The sequence below is a fragment of the Schistocerca serialis genome, chromosome 3, assembly GCF_023864345.2.
Source record: "Schistocerca serialis cubense isolate TAMUIC-IGC-003099 chromosome 3, iqSchSeri2.2, whole genome shotgun sequence".
Lineage (NCBI taxonomy): Eukaryota > Metazoa > Arthropoda > Insecta > Orthoptera > Acrididae > Schistocerca > Schistocerca serialis.
This window is the reverse complement of record NC_064640.1, coordinates 119877739-119894702: the sequence shown is the minus strand read 5'-3', so window position 1 is coordinate 119894702 and position 16964 is coordinate 119877739. Positions and strand designations below refer to the sequence as shown.

The 16964-nt window shown below is 45.3% G+C and overlaps 1 protein-coding gene across 1 annotated transcript in view; it reads left to right on the top strand.

The window, feature by feature from the left end:
- LOC126469809 (tyrosine-protein kinase transmembrane receptor Ror-like) overlaps positions 1–16964 on the top strand; it is a 127169-nt gene that overhangs the window by 29841 nt on the left and 80364 nt on the right. The window contains exons 3-4 of the mRNA XM_050097074.1: positions 14048–14172; positions 14266–14588. Of these exons, the coding sequence (XP_049953031.1) occupies positions 14048–14172; positions 14266–14588 (448 nt within the window). The remainder of the gene's footprint in view (positions 1–14047; positions 14173–14265; positions 14589–16964) is intronic.

Here is a 16964-nt window from a genome sequence, read left to right as displayed (position 1 = left end):
TAAAATTGTATTTTAACTTTTGATCTCCTCAAGGCTGAGATTTGTGTATAATCTTAAATTGAAAGTTCATTTCCCACAAATGAAAATAGCACTGAATTTGGTTTAAAAAAAGAAAGTGAATTTGCCAAACACAACTCCAAATTTGGCAAAAAATAACACTGAATTTGGCCATACAGCAAACGATTTTTTCCTGTTCCTACTCATTGTTTTTCTCTCTTCTGGCACTTCATATGTTTTATTCTTCACTACATGGTCCCCATTGTTGGGTTTTGATCTACCATTCCTTGGCCAAATTTTACAGAAGTGCAGACTGTGCGTTCCACCTTTTGTGCCTTTCTTTCTTTGCATCCTTCCGTTCTGGCAAAAGTAATACTCCCAGATCCCAACACGGTAGCCGTCTTGTAGTGGGAGATTCATCAAGTGCCTACACAGTGTTAGTCCTCTGATCATGCATCCATCGCACTATTGGTGCCTGCACATACGCAAAGCAGTAGGTGTTCATTGTGGCTCGGTTACAGTAATTCCGGGCAGCGGTTACCTAGAAAGGTATCTGTTGTTGTGGATGGGTGGTGCCGCTGGGTAAAACCCCCATTCAAAGTGGTCGCACTAAGGCTTGCAAATGAATCACCCCAAACATTCTGTTGGTGGTCGCATCGACCCAGGAGTCTCTTCTGAAGGAAAGGATTGCTAAAATGGGAAGATGGAAGATCCCACAATGTTTCCTTCCCTGGCTATGCCGTGGGAGGAACATTGGGCTAGAAACAAGGGGAGAAATACTCGCCACAATACTGAGTTTGCTCTAGGATCAACAGGGATTCTGTTTTGGTCACAAAGCCATATTATTTATTGAAAACTTTGAAGTCTTGTTCGGGGAAGTAGCAGCGAATTTAAAAATGGAGAGGGGTTGTGTTCTGATTTAAAACAGCATCCCCTGCTCAATTACGGTTGCTGCTTGCCTGTGACAAGCTCAGTGACATTCCTGTAACTATATGCACCCCCCCCCCCAAATTATAGTCTCAATGTGGTAGAGGGTATCATCTTCCAATGCAACCTCCTTTCACAGACCGATGATGATTTGCAGGCCAATTTGGAGAGATGGGATGTGCATTTTTTCCATCATGTACAGTGTGGAGCAAAGGACAATAAGGTTGACACTGATGGCAGAAGGTGATTTGTTGCCTGAAAAGGTCAAGGTGATGATGTGTTGATCCATTGTGAAACTCTTTATGTTCCCTCTTGCATGTGGTGCTTCAAAGACACAAAATTCAGGCAGATGTCTTCCCATTTTTAACACCAGTCCCATCTGTAGGGATTGCGGACATCAGTTATGCATGAATGCTACTGGTGCTCTCCCACCCCCTTCATCTGGTCTGTGTCCACTGCAGGGATCACCATTCCCCCTGTCTAGAGGAATGCAGTATATTCCAAATAGAAAAGAAAATATAAGATACTTCACTGACTCATGTATCAGGATGGCAGAAAGAAATATGATAATCTGCATCCAGTACACCAGTACATATGGCAATGACATTTGCTACTGCTACGACATCATCCTTTCTAGTGATAGTACCCTCACTCTTCTTGCCTTCTACGTTGTCTCTGTGGTGCCACTCGACTCTGCCCACTCTCACGATCAGTGGGAGCCCTCCTACTTTTTCCCCCACACCCACTAGACTTTCTACCCACAGTGCATATTGATACTCAACCCCCAGTTCATGAAGCAACTTCCTCCACCAGTGAGTTTCACTGGGAAGGCATCCCTTGGGATGCTCTGCTCCGAGAACTCTGGAGATCTGCAACCAGACGCCAGCCAATGGCTGAAGAAGCCACAGGTTTATGGTCGTAGGGCTTCACATTCCTCCTCTCTCCCTGAATCTAGGGCAGAAAAGCCCCCACAAACATCGAAATCATGCGAGGAGGAGGAGGAGGACATGAAAAAGACCTCCAAGAAAAAGGAAGTTCCACCTGTACCCCTGCCACAAGACCCTTCATGTCCTGACTCTGTACCCAAGGCGGAGTTCCTGGTGACCTTTGTGTAACCATATCGCCCCCCCCCCCCCACCACCACCACCACCACCACCACCACAGCCTGCTTAGGAACCTATGTGTATTTATGTCATATCCTCACAACCAGTGGCAGCAGGCAACCCTGGGTCCCTTCATTCCCCCACAGTATACTAGTAGTGTGATCCTCCAGTGGAACTGTAGTGGTTATTTCTACCACCCAGCTGATTTGCAGTGCCTCTTAAGTGTTTCTCCTGCTTTATGGATTGCCCTCTAGGAAATGTGGTTCCCAGCATTGCAAACACCTACCCTCCAGGGATGTCGGAGCTATTTTAAGACTTGAGTTGACTATTCCAGAGCATCAGATGGCATTTGCACGTACGTTCTTGTCTCTGTCTATGGCGAACGTGTGACAACTTGGAAGGCTGTGACCATTCATGTAAGAAACTCTCTGAATTTCACCCCTTGTTTGGTGGCACTATGATCACTGGCCGTGGTGAAGCCATCGAAACTTGGCTCGCAGAGCTTTATCTTTGGCTCTTGAATACCAGTGCCCCCACACGTCAGCATGGCATATGAATCCTATTTGGCCATTGTTCTTTCCTTTTGCTATGGTCTTCTCCCCTCTATCCATTGGAGAGTTCGTGATGACCTATGTAATAGTCGGCATCCAGCCAGTTGGGCTCTCAACAGTGCTGACTGGATGCCTTGGAGGTATCAACACGTCTGTCCAGTCCACAGCTACATTCATTCTATCACCTGCTATTGCTCATGATTCCCCAATGGAAGACAGTACCTTGGTGAACTTCAGAAATCGATGTGGCCATTACAGGTCACAGACATGCTCTCCAACACCATAAGCAATATCCATCAACGGAGCATCTCATTGCCATTAAATGGCTCCAGGTCTGGATCCACCAACTAATAAAATGACGGAAACAAAAATGTTGGTAATGATACATTGCTACCATTGAACTGTGTACCCCCCTGCGGGTCCAGTGGTTAGAATATGCCCGAGATATTCCTGCCTGTCGTAAGAGGTGACTAAAAGGAGTCTCGCACTTTTTGGCCTTTACGTGATGGTCCCCTGTAGGGTTTGACCTCCATTTTTCAAAATTTTCCCGAAGAGCAAGCCAAATGGGGAAGGGCACCTTACATGATGCATAGTGTCCATCATGTGCTGAGACCTCTCACATCCTATGTGGATCTGCACTTCCGCACATTCTCCAGCTGTTGGGTGAGGTCACCCTCCTGGGTGTGTTTCCCTTCATCCTCTGTGCAGTATTGCTTTCTGCGCTGTTGACAATAATGGACTACTTAGCTCGTTTGCGCCTGATGCCCAGCACGGTAGCCAGTCTGTTGTGGTGGGGGCGCCATGTACCCTGTTGGTTGTAGCCCCCTGACCACACAGGGATTGCTCTGCTGTTACCCGTGCCGTTAAGTCCCCACGTATGCCAAAGAATAGATGCCCATCACCCTGGGGCATCGGGACTCCCGGCAATGGCCATCCTGCCAGGTGGCCTTTGCTGCGGCCTGGGTGGCACCCGTGGGGAGGGCCCCTGGTTGGAGTGGATGGCATCAGGGCGGATCTACATCTACATCTACATGATTACTCTTCATCTCACATTTAAGTGCTTGGCAGAGGGTTCATTGAACCACAATCATACTAACTCCCTGCCATTCCACCCCCGAACAGCGTGCGGGAAAAATGAACACCTAAACCTTTCTGTTCAAGCTCTGATTTCTCTTATTTTATTTTGATGATCATTCCTACCTATGTAGGTTGGGCTCAACAAAATATTTTCGCATTCGGAAGAGAAAGTTGGTGACTGAAATTTCGTAAATAGATCTCGCCGCAACGAAAAACGTCTTTGCTTTAATGACTTCCATCCCAACTCGCGTATCATATCTGCCATACTCTCTCCCCTATTACGTGATAATACAAAACGAGCTGCCCTTTTTTGCACCCTTTTGATGTCCTCCATCAATCCCACCTGGTAAGGATCCCGCACCGCGCAGCAATATTCTATCAGAGGACGAACGAGTGTAGTGTAAGCTGTCTCTTTAGTGGACTTGTTGCATCTTCTAAGTGTCCTGCCAATGAAACGCAACCTTTGGCTCACCTTCCCCACAATATTATCTATGTGGTCTTTCCAACTGAAGTTGTTCGTAATTTTTACATCCAAGTACTTAGTTGAATTGACAGCTTTGAGAATTGTATTATTTATCGAGTAATCGAATTCCAACGGATTTCTTTTGGAACTCATGTGGATCACCTCACACTTTTCGTTATTTAGCGTCAACTGCCACCTGCCACACCATACAGCAATCTTTTCTAAATCACTTTGCAACTGATAATGGTCTTCGGATGACCTTACTAGACAGTAAATTACAGCATCATCTGCGAACAACCTAAGAGAGCTGCTCAGATTGTCACCCAGGTCATTTATATAGATCAGGAACAGCAGAGGTCCCAGGACACTTCCCTGGGGAACACCTGATATCACTTCAGTTTTACTCGATGGCTTGCCGTCTATTAGTACAAACTGCGACCTTCCTGACAGGAAATCACGAATCCAGTCGCACAATTGAGACGATACTCCATAGGCCCGTAGCTTGATAAGAAGTCACTTGTGAGGAACGGTGTCAAAAGCTTTCCAGAAATCTAGAAATACGGAATCAACTTGAGATCCCCTGTCGATAGCGGCCATTACTTCGTGCGAATAAAGAGCTAGCTGTGTTGCACAAGAACGATGTTTTCTGAAACCATGCTGGTTACGTATCAATAGATCGTTCCCTTCGAGGTGATTCATAATGTTTGAATACAGTATATTCTCCAAAACCCTACTGCAAACCGACGTCAATGATATAGGTCTGTAGTTTGATGGATTACTCCTACTACCCTTCTTAAACACTGGTGCGACCTGTGCAATTTTCCAATCTGTAGGTACAGATCTATCGGTGAGCAAGCGGTTGTATATGATTGCTAAGTAGGGAGCTATTGTATCAGCGTAATCTGAAAGGAACCTAATCGGTATACAATCTGGACCTGAAGACTTGCCCGTATCAAGCAATTTGGGTTGCTTCGCAACCCCTAAGGTATCTACTTCTAAGAAACTCGTGCTAGCAGCTGTTCGTGTTTCAAATTCTGGAATATTCCATTCGTCTTCCCTGGTGAAGGAATTTCGGAAAACTGCGTTCAATAACTCTGCGCAGCGAAGGTATTGACTGCCTCTTGCCGCTTGTGTACTTTACATACGACCAGAATGTCTTCGGATTTTCTACCAAATTTCGAGACAATGTTTCGTTGTGGAACCTATTAAAGGCATCTCGCATTGAAGTCCGTGCCAAATTTCGCACGTCTGTAAATTTTAGCCAATATTCGGGATTTCGCTTTCTTCTGAATTTCGCATGCTTTTTCTGTTGCCTCTGCAACAGTTTTCGGACCTGTTTTGTGTACCATGGGGGATCAGTTCCATCCCTTACCAATTTATGAGGTATGAATCTCTCAATTGCTGTTGCTACTATATCTTTGAATTTGAGCTACATCTCGTCTACATTTGCATAGTCAGTTCGGAAGGAATGGAGATTGTCTCTTAGGAAGGCTTCTAGTGACACTTTATCCGCTTTTTTAAATAAAATTATTTTGTGTTTGTTTCTGGTGGATTTGGAAGAAATGGTATTGAGCCTAGCTACAACGACCTTGTGATCACTATTCCCTGTATCAGTCATGATGCTCTCTATTAGCTCTGGATTGTTTGTGGCTAAGAGGTCAAGTGTGTTTTCGCAACCATTTACAATTGGCGTGGGTTCGTGGACTAACTGCTCGAAATAATTTTCGGAGAAAGCATTTAGGACAATCTCGGAAGATGTTTTCTGCCTACCACCGGTTTTGAACAAGTATTTTTGCCAACATATCGATGGAAGGTTGAAGTCCCCATCAACTATAACCGTATGAGGGGTATTTATTTGTTACGAGACTCAAATTTTCTCTGAACTGTTCAGAAACTATATCATCGGAGTCTGGGGGACGGTAGAAGGAGCCAATTAATAACTTAGTTCGGCTGTTAAATATTACCTCCACCCATACCAATTCGCACGGTGTATCTACTTCGACTTTACTACAAGATAAACCACTACTGACAGACACAAACACTCCACCACCAATTCTGCCTAATCTATCTTTCCTGAACACCGTCTGAGACTTCGTAAAAATTTCTGCAGAACTTATTTCAGGCTTTAGCCAGCTTTCTGTACCTATAACGATTTCAGCTTCTGTGCTTTCTATTAGTGCTTGAAGCTCAGGGACTTTCCCAGCACAACTACAACAATTTACAACTACAATTCCGACTGTTCCTTGATCCAAGCACGTCCTGTATTTGCCATGCACCCTTTGAGATTGCAGCCCACCCCGTACTTTCCCGAGGCCTTCTAACCTAAAAAACCGCCCAGTCCACGCCACACAGCCTCTGCTACCTGTGTAGCCGCCAGCTGAGTGTAGTGAACTCCTGACCTATTCAGCGGAACCTGAAACCCCATCACCCTGTGACGCAAGTCAAGGAATCTGCAGCCAACACGGTCCCCAAACCGTCTGAGCCTCTGATCCAGACCCTCCACCCGGCTCTGCACCAAAGGTCCACAGTCAGTTCTGTCAATGATGCTGCAGATGGTGAGCTCTGCCTTCATCTCGTAAGCAAGACCGGCAGCCTTCACCAAATCAGATAGCCGCTGGAATCCAGAGAGAATTTCCTCAGATCCAAAGCGATAGACGTCATTAGTGCCGACATGTGCCACCACATGCAGCTGACTGCACCCTGTGCTCTTCATGGCATCCGGAAGGACCCTTTCCACATCAGGAATGACTCCAGCCGGAATGCACACGGAGTGCGCACTGGATTTCTTCCCCTTTTAAGCCGCCATATCCCTTAGGGGCCCCATTATGCGCCTAACATTGGAGCTCCCAACTACCAATAAGCCCACCCTCTGCGATTGCCCGGACCTTGAAGGCTGAGAATCATCCTCTGAAACAGGGCAGGTGGCTGCATCTTTTTCAGCCAGAGACAGTACCCGAAACCTTTCTGATCAGCCTCCGGGGACATCTTTCGCTGCCTACCATGCCTTGGAATGACCTCCCAATCAACCACAGGTGAAGGCTCAGCCCCACTGCTGGCAGCAACCGGGACAACCACAGCAGCAGACCGATCTGGGGACAGACGGGATGAGGTTGACATTCCCATGATACCAAAGTCCGGCTCCCCACAGTGGTGCCCATTGGCAACAGCCTCAAGCTGCGCGACCGAAGTCAGCACTGCTTGCAGCTGTGAGCGATGACACGCCATTAAGTGTAGTACGTCTGGTGGTCAAACACCAGCAGTCTCTAAGCGGTCAAGGTACCATCAATCCCTCCCCTACCCCCAGGCCACACCATAGGAGGAACGCCAGGCTAAGGATGGCAGTGAAGCTTATTCATCCCAGTACCTCGTATGTATGAGAATTGATGTGTACTCTGTCTTGTCAATGAAACCTCAGTTTTTTTGTGGAGCATTTAAAGGACAAGTTTGGGGAAGTGGAGGGCTTGTCCAAAATGCAGTCAGGGTCGGTGTTGATCAAAACAGCATCCTCTGCCCAGTCACGGGCACTACTCACCTGTGACAAGCTGGGGGATGTTTCTGTTTCCATCATGCCCCATAAGAGCTTAAATATGGTCCAGAGTATCGTATTTCAGAGGGACCTTCTTTTGCAGTCTGATGACGAGCTGCATGCCAATTTAGAGCGGTGAGGTGTCAATTTCGTCCGAGCGTCCACCGGGGCCAGAGGAATAATGAAGTTGCCACCGGTGCCTTCATCTTGGCCTTCGAGGGTGACACATTACCCGATAAGGTCAAGGTGATTGTCTACCGCTGTGATGTCAAGCCATATATTCCTCCCCCAATGTGGTGCTTTAAGTGCTGGAAGTTCAGCCACATGTCTTCCCGCTGTACTTCCAGCATCACTTGTCGGGATTGTGGATGTCCTTCACATCCTAATACTCCCTGTGCCTCACCTCCCATCTGTGTCAACTGCGGAGAGCACCATTCACCTTGCTTGCCAGACTGCAGGATTCTCCAGAAAGAAAGAAAAATAATGGAACACAAGACCCTGGACCAACTGACCTACACTGAGGCTAAGAGAAATTATGAGAGGCTAGATCCTGTGTATATGACGTCAACCTACGCTGCTGCTATGACAGTGGTTCTACCATCTTCCGTTCTGCCATGTACAGTTCGCTCTCGGAGCCGTCAGACTCCACCTGCCCCCTACATGGTGGGGGGCACTTCCCTCCCTGTCGCTCCTATACAACCTACTTCAAGAGCAACATCCCCCCAACCATCGGGGATGTCAGTCCCCACTTCTCAGCTAGAGAAGCCTAAGTCTTCTTCGGCTCCTCTTGCCACTCCCTTCCCAGTGGCAAAGCTGACACCTGCCAGTGGCTGAAGCAACCACAGGTAGCTGGTCGTAGGGCTTCACGATCCTCCTCAGACCCTGAGACTGAATCAGTGAAGCCCTCCCAGCTGGACAAACCTAAGGAGCAGTGAGAGAAACCTAAAAAGAAAAGACCCCCCAAGAACCAAGGCACTGTGGTGGCACCCACACTACCACTACCTACAAGCTCTGTGTCTGAGGATGAGGTGGAGATTTTGGCGTCCGCTGAGGACCTAGATTTTGCTGGGCCCTCAGACACATTGGATGTCGATCGCACAGGTACTCATCTGGTGGCAGCAGGTGACCCTGAGGTGTAGACTGCCTCATTGAGTGTTTCATGCCTTCCCAGTCTCACAATCATGTCAATTTCCAGTGGAATTGCGGCGGTTTTTTTTCCACCACCTGGCTGAGCTATGGCAACGGTTAAGCTTTACACCTGCTTTCAGCATAGCCCTCCAGGAAACCTGGTTCCCAGCAATGCGGACCCCTGCCCTCTGCAGCTATAAGGGATATTACAGGAACCACAGTGACTGTAATAGAGTGTCAGGTGAAGTTTGCGTCTGTGTCCTGAACTCAGTATGTTGTGAACCTGTGGCCCTTCAAATCCCTCTTGAAGCTGTGGCTGTCAGGATAAGGATGACGCAGGAAATAACTATCTGCAATGTATGTCTTCCTCCAGATGGTGCAGTACACATGAACGTATTGGCTGCACTGATTGATCAACTCCCTAAACCTTTCCTATTTTTGGGAGATTTTAACACACACAACCCCTTGTGGGGTGGCGCCATGCTTACTGGCCGAGGTAGGGAGGTCGAAAATTTACTGTCACAACTCATCCTCTGCCTCTTAAATACAGGTGCCCCCACACATTTAAGTGTGGCACATGGCACATATTCAGTCATTGATCTCTCGGTTTGCAGTCCTGGCCTTCTCCCATCCATCCACTGGAGAGCACATGACGACCTGTGTGGTAGTGACCACTGCCCCATCTTCATGTCACTCCCCCGGCATCATGCCCGTGGATGCCTATCCATATGGGCTTTAAACAAGGCAAATTGGGAAGCCTTCACCTCTGCTGTCATCACCGAATCTCCCCCACATGGTGCCATCAATGTTGTCGTTGAGCAGGTCACTACAACGATCGTTCCTGTGGCGGAAAACGCATCCCTCATACTTTAGGGTGCCCCCAGTGAAAGACAGTCCCTTGGTGGTCGCTGGAAGTTGCTGAGGCAATTAAAAAGTGTTGGTGAGCTCTACAGTGACATAAGTGGCACCCTTCCCCAGAGCACCTAATATCCTTTAAGTGGCTCTGTGCCCACATTTGCCAGCTTATAGAACAAGGGAAACAGGAGTGTTGGTAGAGGTACATGTCAACCATTGGGTGCCATATGTCACCTTCCCAAGTCTGGACGAAGATCAAATGTCGTTTTGGGTTCCAGTCCCCAACACGTGTCCCTGGCATTAACATAATATCAATGTCGTGGTATCTACCGATGCAAACACGATTGCTGAGCACTATGCTCGAGACTCTGTGTCGGAGAACTAGCCCCCAGCCTTTCACACCCTCAAATGGCAGATGGAAAGGAAAGTCCCCTCATTCACTACATGCCACAGTGAACCCAGTAATGCCCCATTTACAGAGTGGGAGCTCCTCAGCACACTAGCACATTGCCCCCGACACAGCTCCTGGCCTGGATCAGATCCACAGTCAGATTATTAAACATCTCTCGTCTGACAGCAAGCGACATCTCCTCATCATCTTCAACTGGATCTGGTGCGATAGCATCTCTCCATCGCCATGGTGAGATAGCAGCATCATTTCGGTGCCCAAACCCACTCAAAACCTGCTTGATGTGTATAGCTGCCGGCCCATCAGCCTCAACAACTTTCTCTGTAAGCTGCTGGAACGTACGGTGTGTCGGCGGTTGGGTTGGGTCCTCAAGTCACGTGGCCTACTGGCTCCATGTCAGGGCGACTTCCGCCAGGGTCACTCTACCACTAATAACCTTGTGTCCCTCGAGTCTGCCATCCGAACAGCCTTTTCCAGATGCCAACATCTGGTTGCCATCTTTTTTGACTTATGTAAAGCATACAACACGACCTGGCGACATCCTATCCTTGTCACATTGTATGAGTGGGGTCTCCGAGGCCCACTCTTGCTTTTTATCCAAAATTTCCTGTTGCTCCGTACTTCCCATGTCCAAGTCAGTGCCTCCCATAGTTCCCCCAGTTTATAGGAGAATGATGTTCCACAGGACTCTGTATTGAGTGTGTCTCTATTTTTAGTGGCTATTAACGGTCTAGCAGCAGATGTAGGTCCGCCGTTCTCACCTTCTGTGTGTGTGTGTGTGGATGACTTCTGCATTTCGCACTGCTCCTCCAGTACTGGTGTTGCTGACCGGTGCCTACAGGGAGCCATTCACAAGGCACAGTCATGGGCTCTAGCCCGCAGCTTCCAGTTTTCAGCCATGGAGTCATGTGTCCTGCAGTTCTGTCAGTGTTGCACTGTTCATCCAGAACCAGAAGTTTACCTTAATGATGATGCACTCACTGTAGTGGAGTCATATCGATTCTTAGGACTGGTTTTTGATGCCCAATTGACTTGGCTACCTCACCTTCGTCAGCTTAAGCAGAAGTGCTGGCAGCACCTCAATGCCCTCCGCCGCTGGAGCAACACCAACTGGGGTGCAGCTCGCTTTACGCTGCTGCAGCTCTACAGAGCCCTTGTTAAATCCTGTCTTGACTATCTCCTGGACTTGACTATCTCCTGGACTTGACTATCTCCTGGACTTGACTATCTCCTGGACTTGACTATCTCCTGGACTTGACTATCTCCTGGACTTGACTATCTCCTGGACTTGACTATCTCCTGGACTTGACTATCTCCTGGACTCGACTATCTCCTGGACTCGACTATCTCCTGGACTCGACTATCTCCTGGACTCTACTATCTCCTGGACTCTACTATCTCCTGGACTCTACTATCTCCTGGACTCTACTATCTCCTGGACTCTACTATCTCCTGGACTCGACTATCTCCTGGACTCGACTATCTCCTGGACTCGACTATCTCCTGGACTCGACTATCTCCTGGACTCGACTATCTCCTGGACTCGACTATCTCCTGGACTCGACTATCTCCTGGACTCGACTATCTCCTGGACTCGACTATCTCCTGGACTCGACTATCTCCTGGACTCGACTATCTCCTGGACTCGACTATCTCCTGGACTCGACTATCTCCTGGTGGAGGCCGGAGTCTCCACCAGGTTGAAGGTTAGGTGTGCAGAACTGCTCACCAGTTACGTTGCACACGTTCGTAGTTCTCCTGCGCATCCAAATTACCGTCTCCTTTTCCCAACCACGGCGATTCATTTCCCACATCGGCGTCCCAGGTCAGGGCTTACTATCGCAGTTCACGTCCGGTCCCTTTTGTCTGAACTGGAGTCCTTGCCTTTACCACCTCTCCTTGAGGTCCATTCACACACACCTCCATGGTGTACACCTAGGTCGCAGATTCTTCTGGACCTTTCGCATGGCCTTAAGGACTCCGTTAACCCTGCGGCTCTCCGCTATCACTTCCTCTTGATTCTCGACATGTACCAGGGCCATGAAGTGGTTTACACCAACGGCATGATGGCTGATGGTCACGTAGGCTTTGCATAAGTTCATGGAGGACATATTGAACAGCACTCTTTGCCAGATGGCTGCAGTGTTTTCATTGCACAGCTGACAGCCATATCTCGTGCTCTTCAGCACATCTGCTCATGCCCTGGCGAGTCATTTCTCCTGTGTACTCACTCCTTGAGGAGCCTACAAGATATCGACCAGTGCTACCCTTGCCATCCTTTGGTAGCATCCATTCAAGAGTCCATCTATGCCCTGGAACGGTCCTGTCATTCAGTGGTGTTTGTGTGGACCCCAGAACACGTCAGAATCCCAAGCAACGAACTTGCCGACAGGCTGGCCAATCAGTCTACATGGAAACAGCTTCTGGAGATGGGCATCTCCGAAGCTGACCTGCGTTCTGTCTTACGCTACAGGGTTTTTTTGCCTTTGGGAGTATATAAATACTTTCATTTGGATATTTTTTTGATTTTGATATTTACATGTTAGCTTATAAAACTGGAAGGTGAATATTCAGTAGTGTTGTCAGCCTGTTGATTCCAGAAATAATCTGGTTTAACTAAATGGCTGTTGGTCATGAAAGTATTAAAGTTCAAGATACTACTTGATTAATACCCTGTATGCACCTGCAGTGGATTCCCTACTCTCATGTAAAATGTGCAGTGTTCAAAATTTTGCTAATTTATTCAAATTCTTAAATAGTGGCTTAATTAGATAACCAAAGGCACTACCTGATGCATAACAATTAGGGCAACAAAAGTATAAGGTCAAACCTGGAATTAAGCAAGCTAAAGAGCTCAAATAACGAAAGACTTTTTGGGTGTGGCTGAACTTTTAATTACGGATATTATTTAAGTTAATTTATTTTTGGAAAAGTGAAACTAGTTACCAAAAAGTGTGAAATTAGGGCTATTCAACTAGCTATGTCAATTTTCTTAAAGTTACTGATTAGCTCACACTAATTTTGCCATTGTACACTGTTGTAATAATTACAATTACCAATTTCTCTTAGCAAGCTAGGTTTCAGACAAAACTAAATATGTCTCTAGCATCAGCATACTGGAAACTGTACCATCAATAAAAGGTGTCAGTAAAGTATTATACAAATAGTATTTTGGCAGTTTTGGGTATATACAGTATTATATAGATATTGCCTGTTTAATCAAACACAGTTGTAAAATAAGGAAAAATAGTTCATTAAAAGGAGTATAATAATAGCAGATGTATTAACTGTATGATTAACATTACCTAAAATAACAATTCTTATCATCAAATGTCAAATAAGTTATTGCTATCATCAAAATGTAAATGCAGCATTAGGGCATGAAAATATGCTGTGTGATAACTCAATTTAATTGTGAGCCTGTTGTGTGTGTGTAGGTGTTGTCATCTAACTTTTATAATGACTTATCATACAACCTTGTAGTACTCAGCTACAGAACTGGTTACATATATTTAGTGAGCAAAGACAGATCATGTTGGTTCTAATAGTTCTTTCATTCATCAAATGGCTGCTTCTGAGATATTTTGAAAGCTGTTGTTATTAAGTGTATTGATTGTGTTGTCAGCACATTTACCAGAACTGTGGGAGTGTTTTAACAGCCATAGTACTGTGGAGCAGCTGACTGGGGGCACAACCCCGCAATAACCCTGGGTTCGGTGTGGAGGGTGGCGCAGAGGGGTGAGTGGACTGCTGTAGCCTGTTGTGGGTCTATGCGTCTCTATATTGCAAGTGGCATATAGAAACTTGATAAAAATTCGCGATCCACATTGTGGGTAATGAGTCAGTTTCTGATTGTGCATCTGGGGTTATTATATTTTAAGATTAATTTCATAGATCACTAGAACACTGTAGTAAGAATGATGAGTGCAGTAAAACATGGTTCTGTGGAACTTGTGCTTTGTGGAATCTGTATGCAATTTAATTTAATGGCTGCATGTTTTCTACTTACAGGTGTACCAAGGAAAAACATGCAGCACATTTCTTGCAAATAAAAGTGTGTACATTCCTCTTGCACAGACCCAGATTATGCTAGAGCGTAAGTTGGAGAAAGCATTTATGGTTGTCACAACTTCAAAGTGAGTTTATATCGTATTATGTTTTACGATCCTTTCGAGAACGCTTGTAAATTAAATTTAACATTTACAGTCATTTTGTTTTTAACATTACAGAGATCTTTCAAAAGGTTGTGAAGCCTTTGCAAGACCTTCTTTATGCTATTCTGCATTTCCATTGTGTCACATGTCAAGTTGTGTTCCTGAAAATGGAAAGGAGAACTGTAAACCAGGTGCACGACCTAGGCGTATTTGTAGAGAAGATTGTGAAATTTTGGAAAATGAAATGTGCAGTATGGAATATGCAATTGCCAAAAGACATCCCTTGATTGGGCAACAGGTACAGTTACCTGAATGTGATCATTTACCTGTACAAGGATCTCAGGCAAGCAAGGACTGTATAAGTCTTGGTATTCAACGTGCAGGAAACATTGAGCCAAGTGAGTCCTTAAATTACTCCTTTGTAGTGTTTTTAGTTATCTGTGTGTGTTAATATTACTGATCATTTCTGTTGGATAGTGAATTCCTTATATGACTACGTTGTTTGATTGTAGAAATAGTTCTTAAATATTGTAAACAAACAGTCTTTAAGTATTTCTGTGCCACTTCCAGTGTTATTCAACAGAGTAGAGGTTACAACTATATTCCATGGTGGTTTTATACATTTGTGGCACTTGAAAAATGAAATTAAAGTAATAAAATTTGTTAATGATCTTAAAACTTCTGAACTCGGACTTGAAGAGAAAACCCTTGAAACATCAACAAATGCTATAAACTACTGTTCCTTCCTGTAAAGAAAATTGCTTGAAGAAGCGTAGTGAATAGCAGTTCCACATAATAAATTTTTATAACAGTATGGTTGTTTAGGAATACAAGGAATTTGGGAAGAAAAGAAGAAAGCATACAAAGTAAATTCATTCAGTTAAAACAAGAACGGAGGGCAATGGTGGTATATGTCAGCAGACTATGTCAATATGTCACACTTCATACTCTACTATACTCCTTTTATTTGTCAAAGCAGTTTAATGTGAAGTATGTGGTTGCCACTGCTATTGGGAACTCAGAAGGTGTAGAATATTGTAGTAGAGAGTCCAAAATGCCCCCCCCCCCCCCCCCCATTTTGCCTTTTCATTCACAAGTGGTGTGTAGGAAAAATGGTTGTTGGTAAAGCTCCGTATGAGCTCTAATTACTATCTTCTTGTCATGATCATTTCACGAGACTACATGGTAGGAAGTAATATATTAAGCAACTCATCTGGGAATGTACATTCTTGAAATTTCAACTGTAAACCACTCTGTGATGCATAACACCTCCCTTGTAGTGTCTACCATGGGAGTTAGTTGAGCATCTCTATAACATTGTCTCACTAAGTAAATGTTCCTTAGATGAAACAAACTGCTCTTTGTTGGATCTCCTCCTCCTTCTCCTCTTCTCTCTCTCTCTCTCTCTCTCTCTCTCTCTCTCTCTCTCTCTCTCTCTCTCTCTCTCTCTTCCCCCCCCCTCTGCCTCCCTCCCTTCCCTGTTCATCCTGCTGGGTAATGGTGCCAGGCTCATTAACAGTACTTGAGAAATAGTTAAACGGGTGTTTTGTGTGCCTCTTCTTTTGTAGATGAATTATGTTTCCATAGGGTTCTTCCAATAAATCTCAGCCTGGCATCAGCATTTGTGCTAAAAGTGCACTTTTGGTGCCCATGGCATTTCCATTTCATGCTGTTGTTGATAGCAGTCCCTGTGGTGAATGATAGGAAATGAAAAAGACAAATCATTAATCGAATGTGGGTAGCTGTAACAGGACAAGGCATATCTGTGTAGATCTATTGGAATGCAATTTGTTCAGGCATGGTGTTCGAATTACGAGCCCACCCAGCATGCAATGGAAGGGACATGCATGTTGCCTCTGGCTGCTGGCTGAAGGCAACTTCTGCTCTGCTGGGAGCCCTTATGGGTGCAGGTTGCATGGTTGCCATGAGGTCTGTCCACTTGGTTTCGGACAAAGCACCAACCATGTGTGGGTTTCTTCTCGAGCCCATGAGAACAGAAGCGAGTGGCCTTTATAAAGTCTCAATAGCTTTGTAATCATCTATGCATGTGCAGCACAAACAATATTATGTACAGAGACACAGAAGGCGTAATACGAAAGAGGGTTCAATCGCGCCTCTAATGATACAGAGATGTCATCTGAGTGTTTTATATAAATGATATTACAGAGACAAATAGATTTGCTTATAACGTATGGACTTGATAGTTTATAAATTTTATAGGATCACACCACCAAAGAGGTTGAGCAATCAAATTGTTGCTCTCGCTGAGCCCCATCAATGAGATTATCATATGGTCCATAACTCTAATAATGAAGACGAGAGAATCAGTTTAATTTGGAAATTAAATAAATTCAGCAGAACTTGCATACAAAGACAGATACACTGAAAACATGGCAGTATGTATTGGCAGTGAATACATACATTATTCAGACTGTGATATTATTATTTTTTATTATCCATTTGTATTGTTTAAAGTTAAATGTACATAGTTTTTTCGGTAGTTTGAATTTCATGAAAGGTACATAAATTCTGAGTACAGCAATGAAAAGAAGAGACAACATCTGATGAAAACGATATGCCATCTGTAATTGTAAAATAAATAACAAAGGTGCCAAGAACATAAACAGTTTCTGACATTGAAAGCTCAAATTGTGTATAATTAAACTCTGATTTACAAGCAAACTGTCTGGGTTCCTGGGTTCGATTCCCGGCGGGGTCAGGGATTTTCTCTGCCTCGTGATGACTGGGTGTTGTGTGATGTCCTTAGGTTAGTT